Source organism: Rhinopithecus bieti, unplaced genomic scaffold, assembly GCF_001698545.2.
Source record: "Rhinopithecus bieti isolate Rb0 unplaced genomic scaffold, ASM169854v2 scaffold_83126, whole genome shotgun sequence".
NCBI classification, from domain to species: domain Eukaryota; kingdom Metazoa; phylum Chordata; class Mammalia; order Primates; family Cercopithecidae; genus Rhinopithecus; species Rhinopithecus bieti.
The window spans coordinates 143747-163328 of record NW_016830431.1 but is presented as its reverse complement, the minus strand read 5'-3'; the positions used below and the strand labels follow the sequence as shown (position 1 = coordinate 163328).

General features: G+C 47.3%; 2 protein-coding genes across 12 annotated transcripts in view; one reads left to right on the top strand and one right to left on the bottom strand.

Annotated features, from left to right (window-relative positions):
• FYTTD1 (forty-two-three domain containing 1) overlaps positions 1-11214 on the bottom strand; it is a 50375-nt gene extending 39161 nt beyond the window's left edge. The window contains exon 1 of the mRNA XM_017865516.1: positions 10556-11214. The gene's annotated coding sequence lies outside the window, so the exon portion shown is untranslated. The remainder of the gene's footprint in view (positions 1-10555) is intronic.
• RUBCN (rubicon autophagy regulator) overlaps positions 1-19582 on the top strand; it is a 74599-nt gene that overhangs the window by 1785 nt on the left and 53232 nt on the right. For 4 of the 11 annotated variants that reach the window (XM_017865507.1, XM_017865499.1, XM_017865500.1 and 1 more), the window contains exon 1: positions 12014-12325. The exons of 2 other annotated variants lie outside the window; for them this stretch is intronic. Coding sequence is in view for 7 of the 9 variants with exons in the window: in XM_017865499.1 (XP_017720988.1) it covers positions 12261-12325 (65 nt within the window). In the remaining 2 variants the exon portion in view is untranslated. Of the gene's footprint in view, positions 1-12012; positions 12326-12737; positions 12762-19582 lie in introns of those variants that run through there. 5 more of the 11 variants (XM_017865502.1, XM_017865503.1, XM_017865497.1 and 2 more) reach the window with 4 other exon arrangements.

The following is a 19582-nucleotide window of genomic DNA, read 5'->3' as shown; positions in this document are numbered from 1 at the left end:
CTTGAACCTGGGAGGCGGAGGTTGCAGTGAGCCGAGATCGTGCCATTGCACTCCAGCCTGGGTGACAGAGTGAGACTCCATCTCAAAAAAAAAAAAAAAAACACTAGAGAAAGTGGGTTGTGGGCCCAGACCTGAGTTTCATTGAGTGATACTTTTTCACTTACTTGAGTCATTCACTGTATGATTTTGGGAGTCTCTGGACCTCACACACATCTTCAAAACCAGAAAAAAGAATAATAGTATGAAAAGTATACTAAGTTATTCAATTCCTTCCAGTTTCAAAATCCTCTAAGCACAAGTCATTTTTCTCCACATTCGCCTTCTCTCACTAGAAATAACTTCTACAATCTTTACTCATTTGTGGGAGTAAACTACAGAGACGATCCTTAGGTTAAGTTCTTAATTTTATGGAAGAAAATTAATGCAGTTAAGAGTTTAGAGGCATTTTGTACTTCAGGTATTTATAGGACAGATAAAAATCCCAAATGTATAAAATCCTCCCTACCACTAATATAATAAAGATTCTCAGCCGAGTGCGGTGGCTCACGCTTGTAATCCCAACACTTTGGGAGGCTGAGGTAGGTGGATCACTTGAGCCCAGGGGTACGAGACCAGCCTGGGCGATATAGTGAGACCCCGTCTTAAAAAAAAAAAGATTGTCTTTTCTCCTGATCTTCTCCCCCACACCAAAGCCTTATCCTCAGTCTCTATAGTGCAACAGGCCATGCTGCAGTATTTCATTAAACAGTCCTAGCTGCTGTGCTTCAGACTTTCAGGTTTCCCCAAGGGCTGAGAGTCTTGGGGCCTAGGAGCAATCCCCAAATTCCAGAGGGAAAGGCAAGAAAGCAAGAGTGAAGCATTGTGGGTAATGGTAGGTCTTTTTATACACAAAACAGAACAAAATAGCAACCGAGACACACACAGTGAAAACAAAGAGGAAGACAAGCCAAGAAATCAGAACTGGGTCCTGTCCAAGAAGTCCATCAGCCAACCACAAGGGCTAGGGCTAAAAGGTCAACCCTGCAATTTTTTGGGGCAGGAGAGGTAGCTATTCATTTAATCATATATTTATTGAGCGTCAGGCATCGTAATAGGACCTGGGGATTAAAAAAAAAAAAAGTGGTGAGCAAGACGGATGCACACCCTATCTTCACACAGCTTGAGGAGCAAAGAATATCCAGCACCTACTGCGAATAAGGCCCTGTGCTGGACAGGGCGTTCAGCCTTTGTCTGTGTGCAGCAGTTCTGCAGCTTCACCTAAGTCAAAACAAACATGGAATCCAAGAAGCTGCCCTTTTAAAAGACTTCGTTTCACACAATGTAGGTAAAACAATATCCAGGATTGCCAGATAAAATGCAGGGCCAGCTAAATTTGAATTTCAGATACACAATGGACAATTGTTTAGTACAAATATGTCCCAGGTTTCAGATAAACAGTGATTATTATTTTTTTTTTTACTACAGTAAGTTTCATGTAATATTTAGGATATATTTACAACAGAGAATCATTTCATTGTGTGAAATAAAATAATTCAAACTTAAGGCTGTTGAAACTTGAAATTATTCTGAGCCTTGAGAGGGATGTGGCTACGTGGCATGCATCCAGCAGCATGCAGTTGTAACTTCTGCTTTTTCCTGGAAGTGATCTGGAATGATTGAGGAGTGCCAGAGATAAGACCCCTCAGAACATTATACCCCCTCACAGAATATTAAAGGAATCTTTCTTGGAACGTAGCAAGTTATACTAATCAAATCGTTATAACTGTTTCTGCCTATATAAGTGAAATCTTAGCCTCCTCACTCTGGAGCACTGACCCCATTCCTTTGGAATCGTGTTTCTGGATGGCTGTCCTCAAGGTTTGTGCTGCAGTAAACTCTATACTTAGTCATATTTTCTGAATCTCATTATTGAAGGTTGACATTTGTTTAACTGAAATTCAGGTTCAACTAGGAGTCTTATATTTTATTTTATTTGCTAAATCTGGCAACCTTCTCAACCTCATACTTTTCTTTCTTTCTTTCATGTTTTGAGACAATCTCACTCTGTTGCCCAGGCTGGAGTACAGTGGCACGATCTCACTGCAACCACCGCCTCCTGGGTTTAAGCAATTCTTTTCCTCAACCTCCCCTGTAGCTGGGATTACAGGTACACAGCACCACACCCAGCTAATTTTTGTATTTTTAGTAGAGAGAGCATTTCACTATGTTGGTCAGGCTGGTCTCGAACTCCTGACCTCAAGTGATCCACCCACCTCGGCCTCCCACAGTGCTGGCATTACAGGCGACAGGCGTGAGCCACCGCGACCAGCTCAACCTCATCGTTTTCTGTTAACACTTTCTGGCTCCTTTTTCATAATGTGCACAGAAATCTACAGTTCTTCAAAGGTAGTAAGCACAACTCTTAGACACTTCACCCCTTAACTTTTTATTGGTTTGATTTGCCTTTTTTTTTTTTTTTTTTTTTGAGACGCGGAGTCTCGCTCTTGTCACCCAGGACTGGAGTGCAGTGGCCAGGATCTCAGCTCCAGCAAGCTCCGTCCTCCCGGTTCACCCATTTCTCCTGGGCCTTCCAGCCTCCGAGTAAGCTGGGACTACAGGCCGCCGCCACCCTCGCCCGGGCTATTTTTTGCTATTTTTAGTAGAGAGGTTTCACCGTGTTGCCAGTATGGTCTCGATCTCCTGACCTCGTGACCGCCGTCTCGGCCTCCCAAGTGCTGGATTAAGCTTGAGCCACCGCGCCCGGCCTTTTTTTTTTTTTTTTTTTTTTTTTGAGACGGGTTTTGCTCTGTTGGCCCAGGCTGGAGTGCAATGGGCCGCTATCTCACCTCACTGCAAACCTCTGCCTTCCTGCGGTTTCAAGCGATTCTCCTGCCTCAACCTCCTGAGTAGCTGGGACTACAGGCGCCTGCCGCCACACCTAGCTAATTTTTATATTTTCAATAGAGATGGGGTTTCACCATGTTGGCCAGGATGGTCTCGATCTCTTGACCTCGTGATCCGCCCACCTCAGCCTCTCAAAGTGCTGGGATTACAGGCGTGAGCCACCGCACCTGGCCTAAATCACCCTTTTCTTAGCTTTGAGATATATTTGATAATAAAAGACACACACTGAAAGTATGCAGTTTACACAGGTGTACAGGATATATACCTGTGAAAACACTACCATAATCTGAATAATAAATATCATTATATATTCATTATTTTCTAAAGTTTTCTTGCTCACTTTTGTAATCCTTACCCCCCACCTACTATCTAGGCAACTACTGATCTGTTTTCGGTTGCTGTAGATTAATTTGCATTTTCTGGTATTTTAAATAAATGGAATCATACAGTATATAGTTTTTAACTGGATTACTTCACATAGCATAATTGTTTTTCATCTGCATGCCTTTTCTTTTTCTTGCCTTATTGCACTGACTAGGGACCCTAGTATCATGTTTAATTGGAGCAATGAAAGTGAACATCTCTGCCTTGTTCCCAACCCCAGAGGAAAAGCGTTTAGTCTTTCACCATTAAGTATGGTGCTAATTTTTTACAGATGCCCTTTATTAGGTTGAGGAAGTTCCCTTCTACTCCTGATTTGCTGAGAGTTAATCACAAATAAATGCCAAGTTTTAGCTGATGCTTTTTCTGTATCTAGAGATTATCAAAAGGTTTTTCTTGTAAAATTTATTAACATGGTGAATGACATTGACTATCAAATTTTGAATGTTGATTTTCTTTGTTTTTGAATGTTGATGTTCCAAATATTGCATTTTTGGGATAAACCTACTTGGTCATGGTGTATTATCCTTTTTACATATTGTTGGATTTGACTTGCTAATATTTTGCCAAGAATTTTGTTTTTTCATGAGTGACACTGGTATGTAATTTCCTTTCCTCATAATTTATTTGTCTGTTTCTTATGTTAACTCTTTTGCTTTTCAAAAGAGGATTATCTAGAAATCATACTGATGCAATATGTATTATACTGGTATATTAAAGGAGTATGGTATAATTTATATTGTATGATACTAGATATTATGTATTAGATATAACTATTAGCTAATATTAGTTATTTTTTAAATTTATTTTTTAGATGGAGTCTCGCTCTATCACACAGGCTGCAGTACAGTGGCACGATCTTGGCTTACTGCAACCTCCACCTCCTGGGTTCAAGCAGTTCTCTTCCTCAGCCTCCCAAGTAGCTGGAACTACAGGCGCCTGCCACCACGCCCAGCTAACTTTTGTATTTTTAGTAGAGACGGGCTTTCACCATGTTGACCAGGCTGTTCTTGAACTCCTGACCTCGTGATCCACCTGCCTCGGCCTCCCAAAGTGTTGGGATTACAGGCGTGAGCCACCATGCCTGGCCAATGTTAGTTATTAATAAACAATAGCTAATTAATAGTTCTGTTAAACTACTTATATATACACTACAGTTTTTCTTCTCTTTCCTGTTCAATTTTTTCCATTCTACCCCATCTGCTACTGCCTTCTGCCGCAGCAGCTTTTCTTTGCCACTTCGCAGTAGCTTTCTGTCCCTCTTCTGTGTTGCCCTTTTCCTTTGTTGTAAACTTTTTCTGTTCTAGTCTTCTGCCTTTTAATCTCAAAATTTGTTTGTTCATTTATTTGTTCATTCAACCGAGTTCGAGTTGCTACTATGTGCAAGACACCGTGCTAGATGCTGGGGACGCTGCAGAGAACATGACAGACAGGGCTGCAGGCATAGCTGCTGCCCTGAAGAAACTCAAGAGCTCCGGAGGAGCCCGTCAGCCTCAGCTAGCCAGTTTAAAGGAGCACTACTGGCCACTAAGTCCCTGAGCATCAGTTCTGTGTAACTGGGGAACCTGCTCTGGGTGGACAGGGGAACTTGAAGGGGAATTCTTCCTGGACTCAGGGGTGGGGCCTCTCAGCTTATTAGGTCTTGCCCTCCTTGGGGAAGCCAGGAATCTTGACCACCAGGGAGTCTAGATTGAATCACTGAATGACCAACTGTGGCATTTTCCAGAGCTAAACAAATTTACATACAGTGCCAAATTCCCCCCATTTACATAAAACTTTGTTTTTCAAAGATATCCTCAATTTGTACTGGATAGATTTGCAGTCCAGGAAGGCCCAGGGAGCCAGAATTCTAGGGTCATGGATCTTCACGCATTCCTCCTTCTCCCAGGCCTCTTCTCTCTTTGCCCCTCAGGTTCCCTGCTCTGGGATGAGGAGCCCAGGCCAGGGGAGACTAAAGCACAGCGTCTTGCACACAGCAGCCACTCAAGTGCTGACAGTCTTCATGCAGCAGAGGGTCCCTTCTGTGCAGCTTTATTCAGCAGGAAGCCGGGGCAGGGACAAACTGAACATTTGTCAACTGGATTAAGGATTTGCTCAGTCTAGAAATAAGATTTTTTTTTTTTTTTTTTTTTTTTTTTGAGACAGAGTCTCACTTTGTCACCCAGGTTGGAGTGCAATGGCACGATCTCGGCTCACTGCAACCTCCGCTTCCCAGGTTCAAGTGATTCTCCCACCTCAGCCTCCCGAGTAGCTGGCATTATGGGCACGGCCACCACACCCACCTGATTTTTATACTTTTAGTAGAGATGGGGTTTCACCATATTGGCCAGGCTGGCCTCAAACTTCCGACCTCAAATGATCCGCCTGTCTCGGCCTCCTAAAGTGCTGGGATTACAGATGCTTGGCTTAGAAATAAGATTTTAAAATTTTCATTTTAACATTAAAATGGCACATTTTATCCATTGTTCATGGGTAAAAGCGTTCCTATATATATATAATATAATAATTATTATATTTTTTTTTTTTTTTTGAGACAATCTTGCTGTTGCAGTGGTGGGATCTCTGGAGTGCAGTGGTGGGATCTCTGGAGCGCAGTGGTGGGATCTCTGGAGCGCAGTGGTGCAACCTCTGGAGGGCGGTGGTGGGATCTTGGCTCACTGCAACCTCCGCCTCCCGGGTTCAAGGGATTCTCCTGCCTCAGTCTCCCAGGTAGCTGGGATTATGGGTGCACACCACCACGCCCAGGTAATTTTTAGCAGACAGGATTTCACCATGTTGGCCAGGCTGGTCTTGAACTCCTGACCTCAAGTGATCTGCCCGCCTCGGCCTCCCAAGGTGCTGGGATTATAGGTGTGAGCCACCGTGCCCGGCCGGTTCCTATATAATTGAATAAATGAATCACTACTAAATGCTTAGAGGGGATGGAAATGTTGCTGTAAAGACAGAATTAAAGCCAAGTAATTAAAACTGGGCAAAACTCTTCAAAAGCTTTTAAAATCATCTCATCAGATGAACTGCTATAAGCTTTATATATGCCTAATAGAAAAAGAATTTTGGTAAATTAGTAAATTTGGTAAAGTCAGTGAATTGGTCAGTTGGCAAAATTGGCTTAAAAGACTTTTAGAAATGCTACCTATGGGGAAAACATACATTACTTTTAAACTATCTTTAAAATTAATCATTACAAGATAAAAAAAAGTCCATGTGAAACACTAAAATTTTTGTTATATTTAGCAGGATATAGTCGTAAGAAAACAAAACCATACTGAGATCGTTGACTATTTTTTTAGGTCTCCATGAAAGCAGAACCTTGACTATTTTTTAAACTTGCAAATCTAGAGAAAAGTTGCAAAAATAGCGCAATGAATACCCATATATCCTCTACTTCACCAATTATTAATGTTTTGCCACATTTGCTTTCTCTCTGTAGAGAGATAGATACTATTAGTTGTTGTTAGACAATTTGAGAGGAAGTTGCAGAAATTATGACTCTTTAGAATCTATTTCTAAGGGCTGTGTGCAGTGGCTCACACGTGTAATCCCAGTACTTTGGGAGGCTGAGATGGGCAGGTCACTTGAGGTCAGGAGTTCAAGACCAGCCTGGCCACCATGATGAAACTCCATCTCTACTAAAAATACAAAAACTAGCTGGGTGTGGTGGCACATGCCTGTAGTCCCAGCTACTCAGGAGGCTGAGGTGGGAGGATCACCTGAGCCTGGGAGGTTGAGGCTGCAGGGAGCTGTGATCACACTCCAGCCTGGGAGACAGAGTGAGACCCTGTCTCAAAAAGAAGAAAAAAAAAATTCTACTCTGAAAAGCAAAGGGGTAAAGAATGATGCTTACCTTTTGAGATAATGTAGATAACATAGAACCCTAACCCTAATGCTAGTTTGGCATATTTGGCATTTTTTTGTATTTGGACCTCAGATGCATGAAATTGGATTAATCATAATCCTTGGTTCATGATATACTCTTATTATTTTCCATGCATGCTCCATTTTCTTTTTTCTATTTTATTTATTTATTTTGAGACGGAGTTTCACTCTTGTTGCCCAGGCTGGAGTACAATGTCACGATCTTGGCTCACTGTAACCTCTGCCTCCTGGATTCAAGCAATTCTCCTGCCTCAGCCTCCCAAGTAGCTGGGATTACAGGCATGCACCACCATGCCCAGCTAATTTTGTATTTTTAGTAGAGACAGGGTTTCTCCATGTTGGTCAGGCTGGTCTCACTCCCAACCTCAAGTGATCCACCCGCCTCGGCCTCCCAAAGTGCTGAGATTACAGGCGTGAGTCACCGCGCCCGGCAGTTTTACATTTTTTTATAGCAACAGGGTCTCGCTTTGTTGACCAGGCTGGTCTCGAACTTCTGACGTCAAGCGATCCTCCCACCTCAGCCTCCCAAAATACTGAGATTATAGGCGTGAGCCACCACACCTGACCAGTCCACTTTCATTTAGTTCATTAATTAGTTATTTTAAATAACTGACTAGAACTAGTTATAATTTAATAACCAATTATTTTTAAAACTATGCACCTTAAACCCACTGCTCCAAATAAAAACCCTATGACAATAACCCTATGACCCAGCAATTCCATTCCCAGGTATGTGAGAAATTCTTGCTTATATACAAGAGGAGACAGATATGTACAAGAATGTTCTTAGCAGCACTGTTTAGCACAGCAAAACCCTAATGCCTATCAATGGGATAGAGCATGAAAAAACAGCGGTACATTCTTACAATGGACTAATATACAGCAGTTGAAATCAATGAACTACAGTGATCTAGTGACATACAACATGAATGAGTCTTATAAGATTAAGCAAAACGGCTCCAAAGAATAAATATAGCTTGACACCCCTTTTATAAAATTAAAGCCTAAAAATGTTAAGCATATACATATTTTAGGAATATAGATAGATGCAAAGAAATTATATAACAAAGCAATGGAATCATAAAGAAGGGGTTTATTAGCCGGGCATGGTGGCACCCGCCTATAATCCCAGCTACTCAGGAGGCTGAGGCAGCAGAATCTATTGCTCACTGCAACCTCTACCTCCCAGGTTCAAACGATTCTCATGCCCCAGCCACCCAAGTAGCTGGGATTACAGGTGTGTGCCACTACACCTGGCTACTTTTTCGTTGTATTTTTAGTAGAGACAGGGTTTCACTATGTTGGCCAGGGTGGTTTCAAACTCCTGATGTCAAGTGACCTGCCTGCCTGGGCTTCCCAAAGTGTTGGGATTTCAGGCGTGAGCCACCGCTTCTGGCCCCTAGGATCTCCTGATAGAGCTGATTGCCTTTATTTTATTTATTTATTTATTATTTATTATTATTATTATTTTTTGAGACGGAGTCTCGCTCTGTCACCCAGGCTGGAATGCAGTGGTGCAATCTTGGCTCACGGCAAGTTCTACCTACCTGGTTCACGCCATTCTCCTGCCTCAGCCTCCTGAGTAGCTGGGACTACAGGCGCCCGCCACCACACCCGGTTAATTTTTTGTATTTTTAGCAGAGATGAGGTTTCACCGTGTTAGCCAGGATGGTCTCGATCTCCTGACCTCGTGATCCACCCGCCTCGGACTCCCAAAGTGCTGGGATTACAGGCATGAGCGATCGCGCCTGGCCTTTTTTTTCTTTCCCCCCCTTTTTCAGACGAAGTCTCGCCCTTATCGCTCAGGCTGCAATGCAGTGGCGCGATCTTGGCTCACTGCAAGCCCTGCCTCCCAGGTTCAAGCAATTCTCCTGCCTCAGCCTCCTGAGTAGCTGGGATTACAGGCATCTGCCACCATGCCCGGCTAATTTTTTTTGTACTTTTTAGTACGCCTGTAATCCCAGCACTTTGGGAGGACGAAGTGGGTGGACCACCTGAGACTGGCCTGATCAACATGGAGAAACCCTGTCCCTACTAAAAAATACAAAATTAGCCGGACATAGTGGCGGATGCCTGTAATCCCAGCTACTTGGGAGGCTGAGGCAGGAGAATCGCTTGAACCTGGGAGGCGGAGGCTGCCATGAGCCGAGATCACACCATTGCACTCCAGTCTAGGCAATGAGTGAAACTCTGTCTCAAAAAATTAGATAAATAATCATATAGTGTTAATTTGGGATTATACTGTATGCCAAAAAATAAAGGTCATACATTTATAGAACTAGAAGTAAGGCCAGGTATGGTGCTTCATGCCCGTAATCCCAGTACTCTTTGGGTGACTGAGGCAGGAGGATTGCTTGAGCCCAGGAATTTGAGACCAGCTTAGACAACATAGTGAGACCCTGTCTCTACCAAACATTAAAAGAAAAAAAAAAAATTAGCTGGACATAGTGGCACTGCCTGTGGTCCCAGCTACTTGGGAGGCTGAGGTGAGAGGATCCGCTTGAGCCCAGGAGGTTGAGGCTGCCTTGAGCTGTGGTAGCGCCACTGCACCCCAGCCTGGGTGACAGAGCAAGACTGCGTCTCCAAAAGAGAAGAAACACAAGAAGGTAGAGAAATCCCAATGAGTAATATTGCCCCTTTCTTAAAAAGTATAATCGTTTAGTAGGAAAATGAGCAAGTTTGAAAGAGTATTTTTTAACCTAAATGAAATAATAAATTGCTTTAAGAGGCTCTTTCATTTCATTTTTAATTGCCAAAACACTTTTCTTAAGTTTGAAAATACCTAAAAGGCAGGTTATTTTAATAGAGTCATTAGTTTTACACAGAGTTATTCTTGATCCCTCTTTCTCCCTCACTTGCCACAGTCAGTCCTTTATAAAGTAGTACTGATTCTATTGCCTTCACATTGCTCTAATCTGAACCTCTTTGTTCTCTTCAACCGCTGCTGTAGTTTAAGCCTGGGTTTGCAAACTAGCAACTCCAGGGCCACCTTCAGCCTACAGACAAACTGTGTTTGGCCTGTGCAAATTTGAAAGTTTAAAAAATTTGTTGCCAACGTTTAAAAATTTGGAAGTTGTGCTTAAAAATGCGGCTCTTAAGCTTCTTTTAAAAAATCCAAATATCATAGCTAGGTGTGGTGGCTCGCACCTGTAGTCCCAGCTATTCAGGAGACTGAGGAAGGAGGACTGCTTGAGCCCAGGAGTTCCAGGCTGCAGGGAGCTATGATTGCGCCACTGCACCCCAACCTGGGCGACAGAGAGAGACCCCGTCTTTGAAAACGAAAAAAGAGAAACCAGAATATCTGGCAACCCTAGGCCCACGTGTTTCTTTCAACTGGTTCGCTTCACTTCTTACCATTACTTGGTTATCGCCCATAAGGACGACCAGTCTCCTCTATCCAGCCTTCCACCCTTACCTCAATATAGTGTTATATCTTCCCCATCTCCTGTCCACATTGTCAAAAGTGGTTTTCTCATCAGATTCGATCAAATCACTTCTTGATTTGCATATACTTGATTTGCTGATTGTTTTCAGGATACAATCCAAACTCCTTAAAATGGCATTTCACGATCTGGTTTCCCCACACCAGAATGCCCACACCACGCTGCTGATCGCTCCTTCCCAGCTCCGGCTACCCAGCACCTGCAGTCCCCCAACCAGCACTTCCTTCTATCTGCCGTGTTGCCGCTCTCTCCACCTTCTCTTCTTGCTCCTGGCTAACCCGTACTCAGCCTTCAGAACTCTGCGTTGACATCCCTCTTCCAAGAGCCCCCAGGAGCCTTTCTCCCCTGCTGTTTCACGATCCCAAAGGCACCTGTGCTCTTATTTGTGAGCGCTTCATCTAAATGCTGGAGATCTCCAAACACCGGCGGCGGACATTAGGCCAGGGCAGGCTAGGTGGGGTTAATCGTACCGGGATTAGATCAGCGTTATTGCCTAGTCTACATCTCGGACTGAGTTCGGTCCCCAGCGTGTCATGTGACGCGGGTAAATACGGGTCCGCCCCGACACGGATTCCTGAGACCACAGTCCCCCGCCGCTTGCGAGCCTGCCCAGCCAGCCACTGAGTGCGCGTAGTCCACGAGCGCGGCCTGGCATTGGAGGGCGCCGCCTGCGGGAGGGGCCTGGGGTTGGAGGAGCGCGGTCTGCGAGCGCGGCCTGGGATTGGAGGGCGCGGCCTGCGGGAGCGGCCTGGGGTTGGAGGGCGCCGCCTGCGGGAGGGGCCTGGGGGTTGGAGGGCGCCGCCAGCGGGAGCTGCCTGGGGTTGGAGGAAGGCGCGGTCTGCGTCGATAGCACTGCCGCACACAGCCACATGGAATTCACGGGACGCTGTCGGGTCCTCCGCAGAGCAGCGGACGCCGCCCCCTACGGGGATATTGGGAGGAGCGCCGGTCTGGCGAGCCGCGCCTGGGATTGGAGGGCGCGGCGGCCTGCGGGAGCCGCCTGGCGCATCATCATCTACACGGAGGAGCGCGGGGTCTGCAGCCGCGGCCTGGGATTGGAGGCGCGGGGACGGGCCTACGCGTGGAGAGCGGCCTGGGGGTTTGGAGGGCGCCGCCGCCTGGGAGCCGCCTGGGGTTGAGAGGAGCGCGGTCCCCTTGCGAGCGCGCCTGGGAATGGAACGAACACGCTCTGCCGGGCAGCGCCCCATGCGGAGAGGGGCCTCAGCAGAAATATCGAACAGGCGCCCACGGACGGCCCCCTGCGGACCCGCCTGGATGGGAGGAGCCGCGGCCCCTTCGCGGAGGGCCTGGGATTGGAGGGGCGGCCTGCGGGACGGCCTGGGGTGGAGGGCGCGGCCTGCGGGGAAGCGCCCTGGGATTGGAGGGGCGCTGGTCCCTGCGAGCGAGCGCGGCCTGGGATTGGAGGGCGCGGCCTGCGGAACCGGCCTGGTCTCGAAGGGCTTGCCGGGAGCTGTAGTCCCCGGAGCCGGAAGTGGGGGTGGCCGGGATAGACGCCGCAACCCAGGCGGCTGTCGCTGCTGTTGCCGCTGCCCGTGTGTAGCGCATCACCCGGAGCCCACCGGCCGCAGTTGCCTCCTCCGGCCCCAGGGGCCCCCGGGAGCCCTGAAGGGCGAAGCGGCAGGGGCGCCTCTCTTGGGCGAAGAGGCGCCGCCCCGGATGCGGCCGGAGGGCGCGGGAATGGAGCTCGGAGGCGGCGAGGAGCGCCTGGCTGAGGAGAGCAGGTGGGCTGGGAGCGGCCGCGGAGTCGGGGCAGCGACAGGCGCCGGAGCCCCGGGAGGCTTGGGAGGGCGCGGGGCCACGGAGAGAAGGGCCGGGCGCCACGAGTCTTGAGGACGACGGCTGCGGAGGACTTGTTTGGGAAGCGTTTCGCAGAGGAGGGACGGGCGGGGCGGGGATGGGACGCAGGCGGGTGGGTGGGATTTGCGGAGGGCCAGGGGAGCGGAGGAGGGTGAAGCTCAGACCCAAGACTGCTGGAGAGGAGGTGGCTGCCGGGAGAGACTGGGCGAAGAGGCCGGAGGGGCTGCAGTGAGGCTTTACAGGCCAGAGTCTGCAGCTAGGGCAGGGCACCACCCTGACTGAAACTTGCCGTGGCAGCAAGTGGGGCCACCGTGAGGAGGAGGATGTTGTAAGAACTCCTGGGAGCGGAGGTGAAGCGTTGTGAGTGGCTTAGGAAGAAGCTTAGGCAGAGATGAGCGTGGGGAAGAAGGCGAGGAGAGCCCGGGGAGAAAGGGAGCGAGTGTCATGGCGGTGCGGTGGGGGTGGCGGCTGCCCACGAGACCCGCAACTCCTCACTTTGTCATTGGCGAATCGCTGTCAGAGTGGCAGGACCTCTGTGGCATTTCGTCTTCAAACCTGTCACTTCTTCCTCACAATGCAGACTAAGCAAGTTCACATGTATTTATATGGAACCATTATCAGAAAGTTCATGTCTTCTAGAAATTGGGGGATATAAAATAGAAAAGCTACTTTGGACCGGGTGCGGTGCCTCACACCTGTAATTCCAGCACTTTGGGGGAGACTGAGGCGAGTCGCTTGAGTCCAGGAGTTTGAGACCAGCCTGGACAACCTAGGGAGAACCCCGTCTCCACAAAAATACAAAAATTAGCTGGGCGTAGTGGTGCTCACCTGTGGTCCCAGCTACTCGGGAGGCTGCGGTGAGAGGATCACCTGAGTCCAATAAGTCGCGGCTACATTGAGCCGAGATCGCACCACTACACTCCAGCCTGGGCGACAGAGGAAGACCCTGTCTTCAGAAAACAAAAAACCGAAAAAACACCAAACTGCTTTGACTAAATGATGAATTGGAGTCTGTAGAGATGATTTGCATATTTAGGGTTTGCTTCATTAATAACTCTGGTCTTCATCTTTTAAAGAGACTGGAATTCTGACAGGCGAGAGCAGGAATGTGGCATGAGGGAGTCATACTTGACATTTATTGTTTTATTTTTTGAGAGAGGGTCTCACCCTGTCCCCCAGGCTGGAGTGCAGTGCCGTGAACAAGGCTCACTGCAGCCTCCAACTCTTGGGCTCAAGCGATTATACTATCTCAGCTTCCCAAGTAGCTGGGATTATAGGTGCCAGCTACCACACCTGGCTAATTTTAAAAACTTTTTTTTGTAGAGACAGGCTCTCACCATATTGCCCAGGCTGGTCTCTAACTCTTGGGCTCAAGCGATTCTCCCCCACCTCGGCCTTCCAAAGTGCTGGAATTACAGGTGTGAGCCACCAGGCCTGACCTCGCTTGACATTTAGAAACAGTTTCAGATATAATGATGGTCTCAGGAGCAGCTGGGGTCCAAAAACTAGAAGCAGAATATTTATCTCTGAGAAAATATCAACAAGGAAAGATTTATGAGACGTTCCTGGGTGAAGACTTGCTCTTTTTAAGGGTGACTCTACTTTTATGTGCAAAGTGGCCTGTTGAACAAAACCTGGACTAACAGGACTTTGGGGCTCCTGCCTGAGATCTGAGAATGATTTGTACTAAGTGAAACTGAACATTTTACTTCCCTTTTCCATATTTCGGTTTCTGCTTTGCCTATTTGTCTATTTATTCTTCCTACAGATGTCTGTGAAATGCCTCATGCGAGAGGTCACATGTAAATTCTAAACATGTTTTGGGATTGTTTTGATTTCCCTGCACCACTTCATGTGAGGGAGGCTGGGTTTTTTTTTTTTTTTTTTTTTTTTGAGACGGAGTCTCACTCTGTCGCCCAGGCTGGAGTGCAGTGGCCGGATCTCAGCTCACTGCAAGCTCCGTCTCCCAGGTTCACGCCGTTCTCCTGCCTCAGCCTCCTGAGTAGCTGGGACTACAGGCACCCGCCACCTCGCCCGGCTAGTTTTTTGTATTTTTAGTAGAGACGGGGTTCACCGTGTTAGTCAGGATGGTCTCGATCTCCTGACCTCATGATCCACCCTCCTCGGCCTCCCAAAGTGCTGGGATTATAGGCTTGAGCCACCGCGCCTGGCCTGGGTTAGTTACTTTTTTAATGTGTGTAACAAACACTATTTACCACATGCCAGGTATTGTTTTAAGGTGTTAAGACATGAATAGTACATTAACTTCTTTAATCCTATGACTGCTGTGTGCAGTAGGTACTACTGTTATCACTGTGGCACAGATGAGAAAGCTGAGAAATGGACGGGTAAGTAACTTGCTAAGGTTGTACAGCGAATCCCTGGCAGAACTGGATTCGAATCTGGGCGGTTCGGCACCAGAGTCTGCGCTTTTTTTTCTCTTTGTCTTTTCTTAGAGACAGGGTCTCACTGTGCTACCCTAGGCTGGTCTCAAACTCCTGGGCTGAAGCGATTCTCCAGCTTCGGCCTCTCAAAGTGCTGAGATTACAGGCATGACGACCATGCCGGCCCAAGAGTCTATACTTTTTTTTTTGAGATAGAGTCTTGCTCTGTCGCCCAGGCTGGAGCGCAGTGGCACCATCTTGGCTCACTACAACCTCTGCCTCCCGGGTTCAAGCAATTCTCCTGCCTCAGCCTCCCAAGTAGCCGGGATTATGGGTGCCCACCACGATGCCTAGCTAATGTTTTGTGTTTTTAGTAGAGACGGGAGTTCGCCATGTTGGCCAGGCTGGTCTCGAACTGCTGACCTCAGATGATCTACCAGCCTCGGCTTCCCAAAGTGCTGGGATTACAAGCGTGAGCCACCGCGCCTGGCCCGAGTCTGTACTTTTAATACTTACACTATGCTGCCTCTCACTATGCTAATAGTAACAAAGGAATGCATAAGATAATGAATAAATTTCATAGCATTCTGTGCCTGTCATCCAGGCCAGTAGGATAGCTCCTTTGCAGAATCTTTTCCCATCTTTTACTCTTTTTATGATTGCCTCTTAACCAAAACTTCAATCAAAACTTAATTTTAGTAGTGGGGTTATCCTCACAAAATCACTCACGTCATTGTTATAGGCGTACTGTGTTGGCGGCTGGTTAATTCAGAATGTGTTGTTTAATGAGGCTTCATGGTACTGATGGCCTCCTTAGCTTCAGATACACGACTGGTAAATATATTCCTTGTGCCGATTAATTGAGGCTTTGTGACTGGGTTACTGCAAACATAACCTCTCTCTGGCCAATGAAACACCCAGTTCAGAAACAGTCTCCTTGATGAGATAGCATCATTTTTATTTATTCATTTATTTTAAAGATAGGGCCTCGCTGTGTCACTCAGGCTGGAGTACAGTGGTGCAATCATAGCTCACTGCAGGCTCAAACTCCTGGGTTCCAGTGATCTTCCCGCCTCAGCCTCCTCAGTAGCCAGGATTACAGGCATGTGCCACCACTCCCAGCTCATTTTTAAATTTTTCAAATTGTTTGTAGAGACGGAGCCTCATCATGTTGCCTAGGCTAGTCTCAAACTCCTGGCCTCAAGGGATCTTGCCGCCTTGGCCTCCCAGAGCACTGGGATTACAAACATGAGCCACTGTGCCTGGCCGGTAGCATCATTTTAAAAATGAAGGATGAAACTTTTCAGTTTATTTTCTTTTTTTTTTTTTTTTTTTCTTTCTTTGAGGCGGAGTCTCACTCTGTCACCCGGACTGGAGTGCAGTGGCCGGATCTCAGCTCACTGCAAGCTCCGCCTCCCGGGTTCCCGCCATTCTCCTTCCTCAGCCTCCCGAGTAGCTGGGACTACAGGCGCCCACCACCTCGCCCGGCTAGTTTTTGTATTTTTAGTAGAGACGGGGTTTCACCGTGTTAGCCAGGATGGTCTCGATCTCCTGACCTCGTGATCCGCCCGTCTCGGCCTCCCAAAGTGCTGGGATTACAGGCTTGAGCCACCGCGCCCGGCCAGTTTATTTTCTTTAAGTAGTTGATATAATGAAATGTGAATAAGCTTCAAAGTCAGATAGACCTGCATTTGAGTCCTAGTTCAGGGTTAATTTGGCTTAACTTGATCAAGTTAACCTGCCTGAGTAGGAAGAATAATGCTTTCCTGCCTGAGAAGTTTCGAAGATTCAATAAAATAATGTGCATAAAGCTCCTGACTGAGAGCCTGATATGTAGGAAGTAGAAAAAGTGTCGACTCCACCCCTTGCTAGTTTTTTTGCAATAAGGCGAGCGTCTCCCCCACAAGTGACTGTTTGCAGGGGCATCACTTGTTGTTCCTCTTTCAGTGGCTCCTCTATCTGAGTTGAACACACTGGGACCTAGAGTGCTGGCTGAGCTTCCCTCTCCCCCTCTTCCCCCTGTAGTGTGCTTATGCGATGGGCTTCCCTGGTGTTTTCCGTGTAGCTCTCACTCCAGCAAAACGCTGTGGAGCTCAGGGATGCTACTTCCCTTTCCCTCCGTTTCCTCAGTGCCAGTTATTTTGAGGTTGCCTGGTAAAACTACTACACTACGCTGGGCGCGGTGTAGTAATTGCAGCTCACGCCTGTAATCCCAGCACTTTGGGAGGCCAAGGCGGGCGGATCACGAGGTCAGGAGATCAAGACCATCCTGGCTAAGGTGAAACCCCGTCTCTACTTAAAATACACAAAACTAGCCGGGCGTGGTGGCGGGCGCCTGTAGTCCCAGCTACTGGGGGGGCTGAGGCAGGAGAATGGCGTGAACCCAGGAGGCGGAGCTTGCAGTGAGCCCAGATCACGCCACTGCACTCCAGCCTGGGCAACAGAGCGAGACTCCATCTCAAAAAAAAAAAAACTACTAGACTGGTAAACTGCTAAAGGAATGGTCTTTCTAGCAATTGCTCTGTCTCCCTAGACTGCCTTGGCCTTACAGTCTACTGCTGAGCTTGCAACTCAGGGACATGCCCTGCTCAGTGTTCCTGGCACCGCGATCCAGATACAGTCGGAAATCAAGGAGTGAGATCCGTTTTAGTGTCTCCAAACTAAGCTTATTCCACTGACCAAAACCTTCCCCTCCTCTGATCTCTGTTAGTAGCATTTTCCACTCACTCAACCAAGCCGGAGCATCAGAGTGAAATTTGACATTTTCCTCTTCTCCATTTCCCATATCTAAGCAATCACCAGGGTCTAAAATTTTGTTCCTAATTTTTCTTTTGAAGCCTTCTTTTTCTATTTCCAAATATAATGGTTTATAGTACTAAAAAATCTAGAGTGTACTGTTGCTTCAGAAATGCCCAAATATGGGTGTTCAAAGTCAAGAATTTGTCTGGGTCTCTGGGCTCTGCTTCCTGATGTGTTGTTTTCATTCTCAGGTAGACTCTTCTACAGGATTATCGTAGCAACTCCAAGCTTAGCAATACCAGCAACAAGAAAGATGCAGTCCCAGTAGCTCCAGCAAAAGCAAAAATCCCAGGGCTGACTCTTTTTGGACTGACTTATGTTTCCGTTCTTGTGGTCAGGGTATGGGCTATTCTGCTCAGTCAGGCCTAAGTTAGGTGCCCAACCCTGGATCCTAGAGCAGGGTGAGATCTTGGAACCTCATGGACCAGAGTAAGTGGTAGAGAGGTGGTTCCTCAGCGGAAAATCAGGGTTCTTTTACCAAAATAGAGGGACAAATTCTGGGCAGATATAGTTTATTCACTGTAGACCATATAATCTCTCCTTGGGGATTACCTCAGTAGCTTCTTAACTAATCTTCCAACTTGAATTTAGTCCCAATTCCAGATAGCCCCACCCTGCTACTCGATTAATTTTTCAGAAACAAAATTACTGTAATGTTTTACTCAGCGATGTTCAGTGATTGGCTGGGCTTGGTGGCTCATGCCTGTCATCCCAGCACTTTGGGAGACCGAGGTGGGAGGGTCATGCGAGGTCAGGAGCTGGAGACCAGCCTGGTCAACATGGCAAAATGCTGTCTCTACTAAAAATACAAAAAATCAGCCAGGTGTGGTCGTGCTGCCTGTAGTCCCAGCTACTGGGGAGGCTGAGGCAGGAGAACCGCCTGAACCCGGGAGGCAGAGCTTGCAGTGAGCCGAGGTGGTACTACTGCACTCCAGCCTGGGTGACAGAGTGAGACTATCTCAAAAAACAGAACAAAACAAAAGCAATGTTCAGTGGTTTTCCCACTGAAAATAGAACATTTTCTATGTCAAAACTCCTCACCCTGGTATTGAATCTTTTTTTTTTTTGAGATGGAGTCTTGCCCTGTCACCCAGGCTGGAGTGCAGTGGCACCACCTCGGCTCACTGCAAGCTCCGCCTCCCGGGTTCATTCTCCTGATCCCGTGATCGCCCACCTCGGCCTCCCAAAGTGCTGGGATTACAGGCGTGAGCCACGGTGCCCGGCCTGAATCTTTATGTTAGTACTTAATGAAGTTTCCAATTACAAAATCATGGCACACTCACCCACTTTCACATCGTTCTCGCCCTTCTCATTCTTGCTTTTCTACCCTCGCTGCAATGCCTCCCTCTTTGCCTGGAGAGCTCTTAGTCACCCCTTCAATGACGCTTCTTTAGAAGGCATCCGCTCTATGAGAGCACATCTCAGGTCTCCCTTCACAGCGTGGCTCTGTAAGTGCCCATCCCCCCGTTACTTTCTGAGTTCTCTGACAGATGGGACTCGTAACCCTCTTTAACCACCAGTGTCTAGCCCAGTGCCTGACACGTAGCTGGTGTTCAGTGAATATTTATTTGAGGAATGAAAACATGAAGAGTGTGGTCATCCCTCTTACAGTTGGGCAGATGCTAGTGGAACTGTTGTCATTGGAAGTGCCACTTTCTTCCCATTTCTCCTATTCATTTTCACTTTTCACATTTTAAATTTCCTGTTTTCTTTCTTTCGCGTCTCCCTTTGATTATGCTAGGGGCTAACGGTTTATATAGAACTGGTAGCAAAGCAGGATGATCACGTGATTTTAAAGCAAACTAGCAATTGCTAGTTCGATTTTTAAGAATTAAGGAACGTACCCTGGAAGCTTTTGGGGAAACTGCTGTTGTCAGAACCCAGGAGGGGAAGGGCGTTTCAGCTGACTGCAAGGACTCTAAGCCTGAAGCTTTTCTCAGTATTCCTCTACCCACAGCTGCCTGCTTCTGTTTTTTTTTTTTTTTTTTTTTTTTTTTT